This window comes from Vulpes lagopus, chromosome 19 (assembly GCF_018345385.1).
Source record: "Vulpes lagopus strain Blue_001 chromosome 19, ASM1834538v1, whole genome shotgun sequence".
NCBI classification, from domain to species: domain Eukaryota; kingdom Metazoa; phylum Chordata; class Mammalia; order Carnivora; family Canidae; genus Vulpes; species Vulpes lagopus.
In genome coordinates this window covers 38,243,761-38,255,969 of record NC_054842.1, presented here as the reverse complement: position 1 = coordinate 38,255,969, position 12,209 = coordinate 38,243,761, and the positions used below count along the sequence as shown (strand labels likewise).

General features: G+C 42.3%; 1 protein-coding gene across 5 annotated transcripts in view; it reads right to left on the bottom strand.

The window, feature by feature from the left end:
* LOC121478607 overlaps window positions 1-11,972 on the bottom strand; it is a 49,385-nt gene extending 37,413 nt beyond the window's left edge. For 3 of the 5 annotated variants that reach the window (XR_005984551.1, XR_005984552.1, XM_041733709.1), the window contains exons 1-3: window positions 8,988-9,491; window positions 6,842-7,048; window positions 1,178-1,323 (exon numbers count right to left, since the gene is read on the bottom strand). Coding sequence is in view for 3 of the 5 variants with exons in the window: in XM_041733709.1 (XP_041589643.1) it covers window positions 1,178-1,323; window positions 6,842-7,048; window positions 8,988-9,167 (533 nt within the window). In the remaining 2 variants the exon portion in view is untranslated. Of the gene's footprint in view, window positions 1-1,177; window positions 1,324-6,841; window positions 7,049-8,987; window positions 9,492-11,711 lie in introns of those variants that run through there. The other 2 variants (XM_041733711.1, XM_041733712.1) reach the window with 2 other exon arrangements.
* Window positions 11,973-12,209: the final 237 nt, after the last annotated feature.

Genomic DNA, 12,209 nt, shown 5'->3' with positions numbered 1-12,209 from the left:
GTCAAGGTCTGAACTTTCAAATAAAGTATGTCGAATTAACAGAAATAACTTCTTAAATTGACTAATTCGTCCAACAAGTAATTACTGAAGGCAGCTACTGTGGTGGGTGTGGGGATGCAGCTGCAGTCGAGAAAGGGCATCCTGCCTGATGGATTTCACAGCCTCACAGAGGAAATGGAGGGAAGTCCCCAGAGGTGGGTAACCTGAGGTGTCAGTGGTGATCCCCAGCCACCCAACCCCGACGACTCTAGGTACCTTGACAATAGTAGGATTTCAACTGATAATGAAAATAAGCTGGGGCACCTGGATGGCTCAGTCAGTTAAGCATCCAACTCTTGACTTTGGCTCAGCTCTTGATCTCAGGGTTGTGAGATCCAGCCCTGCGTTGGGCTCCGTGCTCAGCGCAGAGCCTGCTTGAGATTCTTTCTCTCCCTCTGCCGCCACCCCCCACTAAATAGATAAATAAAATATTTTAAAAATAAAATAAGCTGTTTCCTAATGATGGGGATCCTTTTTTCTTCCTTCTGTCTTCCTGCCAGCGTAGGTCTCTGGATCCAGCACAGGAGCTGGAGTCTAGAAGGGTCTCACCAGGGGGGCTGGTTCTGCCCAGTGCAGTGTGGGAAGCTGGGAGACTCCTAGGCCAATCCTCAGTCACTGCGGGATGTCCTGAGAACACTGGCCTTCTGCTGTCCTGGGTTAGGAGACCCTGAGACCCTGACTGAGGCTCCTCCAAGCATCTCAGAAACATGGAGAATCTCCAGGGATAATCACTCTCCTAGCTTTTGCTGATAGACTTGTCCACTGTCCACTTGTCCACTGTCCACCAGGGCCCTAATAGGATCCTAGCTCCTGTGTCACTGTGGTACCACTTCTCAGGCATGAATCATCTCTTTCACTTCACAGCCCACTGGCCTTCCGAGTACAAGACATCATCTGGCTACAGGGGGAGAGTCACAGAAGTGGACATTCAGACTTTCTGCCTTGCATAATACGTAATCTAGAGCATGTCACCTCTCCTCTACTATACCTTGCTCAGTGGTATTGCCTTATGTGTATTCATCTTCATTAGCAAAGAGCACAGTGTCTTGCACAAACAAGCCATCAATAAATATTTGTTGACAGAATAAATGAATAAAAAGAAAGGAAGGAAGAAGGAAAGAAAGAGAAAAGGGCTCACCTGCAGTAATCAAGGACAAGAGAATGCAGACAGCTGCCTAGCAGAGCCCTCCCGAGTCTCCGGAGAGACCACAGATCCATCCTGCAATCAATGAGCTCCAGGCTGGTAAATGGGCAGGCACGGCCCTTCAACTCCAGAAGCGAAGCCTAAGAACATAGGGTAGGAAACAGTGCTCACACAAGGAAGACAAATACACTCCGTGTTTTAATGTAACCTAAAAGTCCATTATGTTCATTACCTGCAGAGTTCTGCCTTTAAGACAACTTTCTAATTCCCCCAAGAAGAAAGTGGCTTGAAAGTAAAATAATTGTCCTTTCAAAGGAAGACTCTGAAGAATTAAGTGGGAAATACCAAGCTTTATGATGAGATGAGATATATTGTAGCATATCTTTGTAGATATTATTAGGGGCTGAATTGTGTCGATGGCAAGTGGGCAGAAGAAGGGCCAGATGCCATCAAAACTCCTCCTGTTTAGGCACCAGCTGTTAGACGAAAATCATCCTCACACTTTCCAGATACTTCAGACTTGTCCTAGATACTCCACTAAGACATTTTGGCTACACTGAGTTAAATAAAGGTTATTATTTTATTTGGGAGTCAGGAAACAATAAACATGTTCCCCTCTTGGAATGACAGCCTTCTATTTTTTTTTTTTAAGATTTTATTTATTTATTCATGAGAGACACAGGGAGAGAAGCAGAGACACAGGCAGAGGGAGAAGCAGGCTCCATGCAGGGAGCCTGATGCAGAACTTGATCCCGGGTCTCTGGGATCACGATCTGAGCCGAAGGCAGATGCTCAACTGCTGAGCCACCCAGGCATCCCTGGAATGACAGCCTTTTAAAAGGACATATAACAGGTCAATCAAATCCTTTCTTTGGATGCCTCCGAATAAAAATAATAATAATATCCACTTGAGATAATGGAATTAAAGGGCATTTACCTCATTAAAAAATTCATATGTTAAAAAAAAATTCATATGTTGAAGTCTACTCATATGTTGAAGTCCTAACCCCTCGTACCTCAGAGTGTGACTGTATTTGGAGACAGGGTCTTCAAAGAGGTATTTAAATTAAAATGAGGTCTTTGGGGTAGGCCCTAACTCAGTAGGACTGGCTTTCTTAGAGGAAGGAAATCTGGACCCAGACACATACAAAGGGAAGACAATGTGAAAACACAGGGGAAAGGTGGCCGATAACAAGCCAAGGAGAGAGGCCTCAGAAGACACCAACCCTGCTGACAGTGAGCTCAGACCTCTAAGCCTTCATAACTGTGAGGAAATAAATTTCTGTTGTTTAAGTCATGCACCCTGTGGTACTTTGTTATGGCAGCCCACTCAGACTAACACAGATGTTGATATTCTTACACATTTATCCTCCTATGGTTGTGTTCTTTTCAATAGAGAAGTGTCACCATGCCAACCTCTTTATAACTAGGCAAAAATTATAATAGATAAATTACTTCCTAAATAATTTACATTCGTTGTTACAGGTATTAGGATTTAGAGGTCTGCTCAGAACTATACCATGCAGGGACGCCTGGGCGGCTCAGTCAGTTATGAGTCGGACTCTTGATTTTGGCTCAGGTCATGGTCTCAGGGTCATGGTTTTGGGGTCCTGGGATTGGACCCCACGTGGAGCCCTGCATGGAGCCCAATGTCTCCATGCTTAGAGGGGGAATCTGCTTCTCTCCTTCTCTTTGCTCCTCCCCTTGCTTGCTCTCTCTCTCTAAAATAAATATTAAAAAAAAAAAAAAAAAGAACTCAACCATGCAAATTCAGCAACAAGGTGCTTCTCATGGTGAAGCCACGGGACTGGGGGTAGCATGTGAACATTTGGAACCATGTCAAGTTCTCTCAGTCTCCTGAATGGAGGGGTCTATGGCAAGGTCATTTCTTGTGGTAACAAAACAATCCCAGTAACAATTAAATCCCTACCTAACTGACAGAAGGAGGTATTTAAAGCTACAAATCACAATGGCCACCTTTTAGCAATTAGAATCACCACAACCTAAGGATCTCTTCAGTTCAGAATTTAAACCTAAAAGAGGATTTGGTAGGGTTTGGAGGATTTACGGTTTCCTGAGGTAATGATATGTTGGTCAGAGATAGGGTTCCAAATTATACCTTGGCTGAGAATATAAGAGCCCATGCGGCCTTAACTACAGAGCTGGCATTTGAGGTCTGTTTCATGAGAAAACATCTAGTTTAAGTGCTGGATTGGATTTCTCAAACTGTGTTTCTGACGGAGGAGGCAATGTGGCACACCACTGCCTATGGTAACGCTGGTCTGTGAAAGACAGGCTGTGGACCAGGTCCTAAAGATCTCAACCAGTGGTTTGCAGTGTCACTCCCAGGGGCACTAGCACTGCTGTGGGCAAGACCACAGCCATCTACCACAGAATTCCTCAACAGTCTTCAGGTTACCAAGAGGGCCACATTATAAGGAACTGCGAGGGATCACTGTTCACATACATGGACAGCATTCCATGTCCTGCTTAAATGGACACTTTTAATGAACACAACTGAAAATTCTGGTTATGTATTTAAGTTACCTTTTTAAAATTTATTTTTAATTATGGTCAAATACACATAAAATTTACCATCTAAATCATTTTTAAGGGATCCCTGGGTGGCGCAGCGGTTTGGCGCCTGCCTTTGGCCTAGGCCACGATCCTGGAGACCCAGGATTGAATCCCACGTCGGGCTCCTGGTGCATGGAGCCTGCTTCTGTCTCTGCCTCTCTCTCTCTCTCTCTCTCTCTGTGTGTGTGTGACTATCAAAAATAAATAAATTAATTAATTTAAAAAAATAAATCATTTTTAAGTGTACAGTTCAGTGGCATTAAATATATTAATATATTAACATTGTACAACCCTCAACAACACTATCCATCTCCAGAAGTTTTTTCATCTTGTAAAACTCAAATTCTGTACCCATTAAAAAATAACTCCCACTCTCTCCTCCCCCACAACGTCTAGCAATCGTCATTTTATTTTCTTTCTCTATGAATCTTACTACTCTAGGTACTTCCTATAGTACAATGATACAGTATTTATCCTTTTGTGACTGACTTATCTTACTTAGCATAAGTTCCTCAAGGTTCATATATGTAACATGTGTCAGAATTTCCTTCCTCTTACAGGGTGAATAATATTCTATTGTATTTTGTTTTCCACTCATCTGTTAATGGACATTTGGATTGCTTCCAACTGTGGCTATTGTTGAATAATACTACCATGAAGATAAGTGTACAAATATCTTTTTGAGATCTGGCTTTCAATTCTTTTGGGTAAATATCCAGAAGTGGAATTGCTGAATCATATGGTAATTCTACTTTTAATTTTTTAAGGAACTTCCATCCTGTTTTCCACAGTGGCTAAACCAATTTACATTCCCACCAAGAGTGCACAAGTTTTCCAATTTCTCCACATCCTGTCAACACATGATTTTTTGCTTTTTTTTGTTAGTAGCCATACTAGTTGACATGAGGTAGCATCTCACTGTAGTTTTGATTTGCATTCCCCTAAATATTAGTGATGTTGAACATCTTTTGTCCACTTTGTGGGTTGCCTTCTCACTTAGTTGATTATGTCCTCTGATGCAGTTTTACATTTTGGTGTCATCCAAGTCATCTAGTTTTTCTTTTGTTGCCTATGCTTAGTGTCATATATATCACTGCTAAATCCAACATCATTAAGCTTTTCCTTTATGGTTTCTTCTAAGAGGTTTAAAAATATCACTTTAAAAATGTGTGTTGACCGGATAGTGAGGAATACCTAAAGATCAAAGCATGAGGGAAAGTGGGAACCTAGAGCAGTACACAGGGCACTGAAGCCAGCTTTCCCTTTGAGAGCACCAGAAAGCAGTGGAGTCAAGTTTTGGTTTTCATGGGACATGGAGTCCAGGGGACAGTAAAGCCCAAAACCACTGGAGGCAAGGAGTCCAAGATAAAATATTGCATACAGGTGTGGCTCAAAACAGAGTGAGCTATATAGCACTATGCCCTGAGAGTAAGGATGAACTAGAAATAAACCTAACTCTCCCTTCTCCAGGGAAAATTGACTATCTCAAACTGAGACTGAGTACACAGAAAAAAAAAAAAAAATATATATATATATATATATATATATATATATATATCCCCTGTGAACTCACAAGCTAGTCTTTTTTTTTTTTTTTTAAAGTAGTTTATTTATTTATTCATGAGAGACACAGAGAGGCAGAGACACAGGCAGAGGGAGAAGCAGCCTCTCTGGAGCCTGATGCAGGACTCCATCCCAAGACCACAACCTGAGCCAAAGGCAGATGCTCAACCACTGAGCTGTCCAGGTGCCCCAAAACAAGGGATTTTTAAACAGGCAAGAGACTAGAAAAATGGGCACTAATGCCTTCTCCCAATTTCTACCTCCTCCCTTCTCCCTAAAAGTAATTTCATGATAATCAAACATTATAGTTTTACCTGTTTTTTAACTTTATAAAATGCAGTATACAGTATGTATTCCATTGTGTCTCTCTTTGTTTGCATAACATTATGATTATGTGAGTCATCATATTTTATTTTTGTATAGCTATAGTTGATGCATTTTTATTGCCATATAGTTTTCTTTTTTTTTTTTAATAGTTTTCTTTTTTAAGATTTTATCTATTGGGGCACCTGAGTGGTTCAGTGGTTGAACGTCTGTCTTCGGCTCAGGTCGTGATTTCAGGGTCCTGGGATCAAGTCCCACATCAGGCTCTCTGCAGCGAGCTTACTTCTCCCTCTGCCTCTCTCTCTGTGTCTCTCATTTTTTTTTTTAAGATTTTATTTATTTATTCCCGAGAGGCACACACACACACACAGAGAGAGAGAGAGAGAGAGAGAGAGAGAGAGGCAGCGACACAGGCAGAGGGTGAAGCAGGCTCCATACAGGGAGCCTGATGTGGGACTCAATCCCTGGTCCCCAGGATCATGCCCTGGGCTGAAGGTGGCGCTAAATCTCTGAGCCACCCAGTCTGCCCTGTGTCTCTCCTTAATAAATAAATAAAATCTTTAAAAAAGTGTTTAAGATTTTATTTATTTATTTATTTGAGAGAGAGAGAGAGAGAACGTGCAAGCAGGGGAAGGAGAGAGACAAGCAAACTCTGCACTGAGTGTGGAGCCCAACATGGGGCTGGATCCCATGACCCTAAGATCATTACCTAAGCTGAAATCAACAGTAGGTGCTTAACCGACTGAGCCACCAAGTACCCCTATATAGTTTTCTACTATATGAATATACCATAATTTCTTTACTGATTTTTGTAGTTTTACATAACTTTGAAATGTTTCATTAAAAAAAAATTTTTTTTTTTTTTTAAAGAAAAGCTTGGAGCATATCAGCCAACAACCAAATGAACTATAGCTGGAATACATGATATATTATGCTTATATTCAGTTTTAAGTTTTAATCGAAGGAATATTTTTAAAATGCATGACTCCAGGAACACCTGGGTGGCTCAATGGTTGAGCGTCTGCCTTTGGCTCAGGTCGTGATCCTGGGATTCCAGGATCAAGGCCCACATCGGGCTTCCCTCAGGGAGCCTGCTTCTCCCTCTGCCCATGTCTCTGCTTCTCTCTCTGTGTGTCTCATGAATAAATAAACAAAATCTTTAAAATATAAAATAAAATAAAATGTGTGACTCACCAGTCTGGCAATCTCTGGGTTGCTCAGTTGAAGGCTCCAGATACAAATCTCTTTCCCCAGCATATAACACTCATCTTGAATTGTGATGAGCAAAGGTTCCAAGGAAATTGGTAGGGTGCTTGGTGGGGAGTCTCTAGGTCTTACGAGCATAAACTGGAGTGTCAGAAAAAAAGTACAGGTGGAAGTCATAAAGACATGTCCATGTATCTGAATGTGTAAAGAAAGAATATTGTCATCAGACATCATTAGAACATTTAAAAAGGTAATTAACTTTGGATCACATGTGCATTGAGGTGTTAATTCAACAGAAACTTATAAGCTCTTGCCATATGCAAAGGTAATCTCACACGGCACAGGTTTTTCCCTCAGATTACTATTCATTTTTGGGTTAGGAAATCAATTAAGTAAGCTGTAATCAGTTTTTTTCTTTATTTCTTTAATGAAATAGAAAATGAGAGAAATTATCTGAGTGTATCCTGTGTAGTAAAAAATGATTGTCTCACAAGACTTTTATTTTAGAGATGTTCAAAACCAAAATGGAGACCCAACCAAAGCAATCCGTCCAACATAAACAGCCCATATGGTCTTATGATTCACACCAGTACTTATACTTTGGGTCATGATGTTTTTTGTATTTCTGATAGAAACTGTAATTTAAAGTGTTTAGAAAACATTACTGAAGGGACTATAAATTTGAACAGGGTTTATGATGAGCTCTTATCATTAAGTAGTAGAGGCTAATTATAAGGAGTAGAAAAAAATAATGTAATGATTTTACACAAAAAAGATGGCTGAGAAGCTCTTGCATTGGGATGAGCAGAGAGATGTATGGGGGAGTGCAGAGAAGCTACTAACTGCATGAGAAGGAATCAGAAAGACCTAGGTGGGCAGAGGGGGGGACAAGAGAGACTAAGAGAAGTAGCTAGGGAAAGACCAAAGGGGCGAAAGGAAAGGGAGGCGGAAGTTTGGGCAAAATAGATGGTTAGGGAGGACTTTCAGGGGTTCTTTTTACGTGGGGTACAAAGTAATCATCCTCCCATCTTCCAACAACATTCATTAAAAACATGGGTAGGATGGAGTTGGGTAAACGTCACCTTAAAATAATGATTTTTTTTTAAAACACCCATCTCAAAAAAAAAAAAAAAACACACAAAAACAAAACAAACAAACAAAAAGCACCCATCTCTAACTACTTATTTATTCTCCTGTTTAACCCTCAGCATTTTAGGATATCAGTAGGTGCTTGATTATTAAACACAGACTGTCTTTCTGGGCTGGCAAGAGAAAAGTTGGAGAGCAGGCCGGTCTGTCTTTGGGTGCAAGGCTCCACCTTCTGGACCAGCAGGCACCTCTTCCCAAGAGTAAACCATAGAGTTTCAGTGCTGACCTCTCTTCTTTTCCCCCCACCAACCGATCCCTAGATTTAATCTCAGAAAGATATGACACCTAACTTTTTTTCTGAAAGCCTGTATTTTTGGGGTCAGAATCATGTGTTTGCTGCTCATCTCACTCCAAGCGAGAGGGGAAGTGTGGGTGAGTGCGGGTCTGGCCTGATGCCACGGACACATGAACTGTCAAGGGAAGCAGACATTCAATTGGAGGGGTCATGTAGGGTGGCTGGAGTGCTGGGCACGGATGTCCTGCAATGATGCCAAAAATGTGCTTTTGAGCTGGGCTTTCCAGATGTAGAGCGAGAGGGGTGGGTTGGCTATTCCAGATGTGAAGTGGTGTGAGGAAAGGCAGGCCTGCTGGAAGGACTGGAATGGGGAGACTGGGAGGCAGGAGCAGTAATGTAGAAGTGCTGGGATGTCTGGATGGCTCAGCAGTTGAGCGTCTGCCTTTGTTTCAGGGCGTGATCTTGGAGTCCCCGGATCAAGTCCCATATCGGGCTCCCTGGGTGGAGCCTGCTTCTCCCTCTGCCTGTGTCTGCCTCTCTCTGTGTGTGTGTGTCTCTCATGAATGAATAAATCTTTTAAAATTCTAAAAAAAAAAAGAAAAAAAAAAGGAATGTAGAAGTGCTGAGGAATGCAGAGAGAGCAAGACCACCAGTTAGGGCTTCAGAAGACTGAGGACCCGTGTTCCTGGGGGGGTAAACCCTAGTCAGTTCATTTCAGAAAAGAATAAGGAAAAGAGGCCACACACTCACTTTCCTGAGAATCTGTTCATTGTTGATGCTGGTTTTCAAGTCCTGTTTGATGGCTGGACAGACAGAGGTCTGAGTCTGCGCACAGTGCTTCTCATATGCTTTCAGGAACTTTTGAAGAATTGGAATGATGGGCAGGGGTGTTCCTTTAGTTTTTTGTTTTCCCTCCTTTTCTCTTGGCATTGTTTCAGTTAGATTCCACCTGGACTCTGAAAATAACACCTTTCCCCAAAACCCAATACACAGATGTCTTTTTAAGGAGCAGATCACATCTCCCCCACTAAAAATTGGCAAATACTGTTGCACACTCTTCTCTGAAAATATTTTTTTTAAAGATCTTATTTATTTATTCATGAGTGACACGGAGAAGCAGGCTCCTCATGGGGAGCCCAATGTGGGAATCGGTCCCAAGACCCCAGCATCGTGTCCTGAGCCACAGGCAGATGCTCAACCACTGAGCCACCTAGTCGTCCCTTCTCTGAAAATCAAAGTGCCTCAAGTATCTTAAAATGGGAGTAGGAAATCAAGACAGAGACAGGTAAGAAGAATTGTTCAATTTCCAGTCTTTATATTCATGGATCAATGTTCTTTTAGATTCTTAAAATGGGGCAGTACCCATGGAACTCAGTTATAAAGGAATACAACTAACATTAATGGTGGGCACTAAATGTCACCAATGACATATTGATTTTAAACTGGCGCAGTTCTCTTTATAGACATAATTCTTGCCAGGCACCATATCCACAGTGGGTAAGAATGTGAGCTTTGAAGGGGAACAGACCTGGATTTTTGTCTTGTCTCCACCACTTGACTCACTGGGGTGGCCTTAGGTATTCTGTGAATCCTTTTCTATTTCTCCATCGGTAAAATGGATTATGGTTGTCACAAGGACTAAGTAAGGTAAGTTTATAATGCACTTAGCACAATGCCTGGCACAGAGTGAAAGGCTCAATAAACTTTATTAGTACTATTGAGGTTATTATTATTTTGCTGGCCACAGGCAGTCACGCAACCTGTATTGACTTGTCCTTTCAATCACCCAGCCTTGAAAGGACCCTCCATGTGATAATGTCACCAGCTAGACCCCAAGACCTGACCTTCACTGCCCACCTGCTTGTACTCACTAACCTTTGTCTTAACATTTTTCCTTAAGCTCTTCTTTCCAGCTTACCTCTTAACTCAGGCAAATGAAACCAAAACCACCCCTCAGGTGATGGCAACTGCCCTGACAACACCTCCCACTGGCCCACACCACCCAGACTGTTTGAGCTAAACACCTGACTCACTTCTGCTCAGAGGGACTTGGGAGTGACCTCTGGAATGACTGGCAATGGCCTTTACCTCATTATAATACTAAAATCTCCTCCCAAGAAAGAGCACAAGCCTCATTTACAAAACATACAGTGTAAACATAGGCACGTTTCCTTGAGGCACTTGCGGGACCTTACGCCTGCATCTACATCATCTACATCGGATGACAAGGCCTCCCTACCTAAGTATTCATCTTAACCCTAAACAAAAGGAACCCATTTGCTGTCTCTCTCTCAGGCAGTGTAGCTTTGAAAGCTATCTCCTGTGGTCTCCTTATTTCCTGCAAATAAGGTTTACTTTGTGTGACAACTCCACCTGGTGTATCTGTGACTCACCCAGGAGCTAACTCACGTTGGTATGGTTACGGTAACTGAAGGTGATGGTTGGGTCTCTGAACTGGGTTCTTAGAGACAAAGGTTTATGGGAATTAAGAGGCCTTGTTTCAAGAGGAACCAGTTTGAATCCTGTGTCTGTCAATTGTTAGCCGACTGACCGTGGGTAATTAACTTCATTTCTCTGAACCCCATTTTCTTCATCTGTGAAAATGGCCGGAATATAACCTCTTTGGTATTTGTGAGGATTTAACGCAAATTAAGTGTCAAGTTTTATTCCTCAGTAGCATGGGGATGATGATGGATGATGATGGATGATGACGATGATAAAGAATTGTTATGAGGAATAATTAATTAGTATGTGATGGATACTCAGAGCCTGGCACATAGTGAATGCTCAGGGGGGAACCTGAGGCCTAGTGAGGGAAGTGGTTTGCCTAAGGGTAACCAGTGCAGCTGGGATTCAAATTCAGGCAGCCTGCCTCTACAGCCCAAATTCTTAGCCACTCTAACATACCATCTAGAAAGTACTGCTACAGACTGAATGTTTTCATTTCCCCCTCAAATTCTTACGTTGAAGCCCAGCCCCCAGTGTGATGGTATTTGTTGATAGGGTCTTTGGGAGGTGATCAGGGTTAGATGAGGACATAAAGGCGGGTCTCCCATCATGGGATTAGTGCCATTATAAGAAGAGACACAGAGTGGGGTGCCCAGCGGCTCAGTTGGTTGGGAGACCGACTCCTGATTTTCTGAGGTCATGACCTCAGTCATGATCTCAGGGTCATGAGATTGAGCCCCAGGTCAGGCTCCACTCTCAGCCTAGAGTCAGCTTGAGATTCTCTTCCTCTGCCTCTTCTCCTACTCGCATGCTCTTTCTTTAAACAAACAAATAAATGAAATCTTAAAAAAAAGAAAGAAAGAAAGAAAGAAAGAAAGAAAGAAAGAAAGAAAGAAAGAAAGAAAGAAAGAAAGAAAGAAAAAGAGACACCAGAGAGCTTATTTTGCCTCCCTTGAGATGGCTGCTACCTCCCTTTCTCTTGGCTGCTACAAGCCAAGAGAAAAGGCTCCAAGCCCAGCTACTTACTGGCACCTTGCTCTTGGATTACTGGAGTCCCCAGAAGTGTAAGAAGTGGATTTCTGTTGGTTCGGCCACGGGTCTCTGGTATTTCCTCAAACTCTTCTGGGTCTTTACAGATGCATAAACTACACCCAGAATATTCTATGAATACTCTACTAAGACCCTCCTAGGGCAGCCCGGGTGGTTTAGCGCCGCCTTCAGCCCGGGGCCTGATCCTGGAGACCCGGGATCGAATCCCACATCAGGCTCCCGGTGCATGGAGCCTGCTTCTCCCTCCGCCTGTGTCTCTGCCTCTCTCTCTCTCTCTCTGTGACTATCATAAATAAATAAAAAAAAAAAAAATTTAAAAAAAAAAAAAAAAAAAAAAAAGACCCTCCTAAATCTTGAGCTTTTCACTTAATATTTGACCACGAACATTTTTTTTTTGTATATTTTTTTTACTGGAGTTCGATTTGCCAACCTATAACACCCAGTGCTGATCCGGTCCAGTGCCCCCCTCACTGC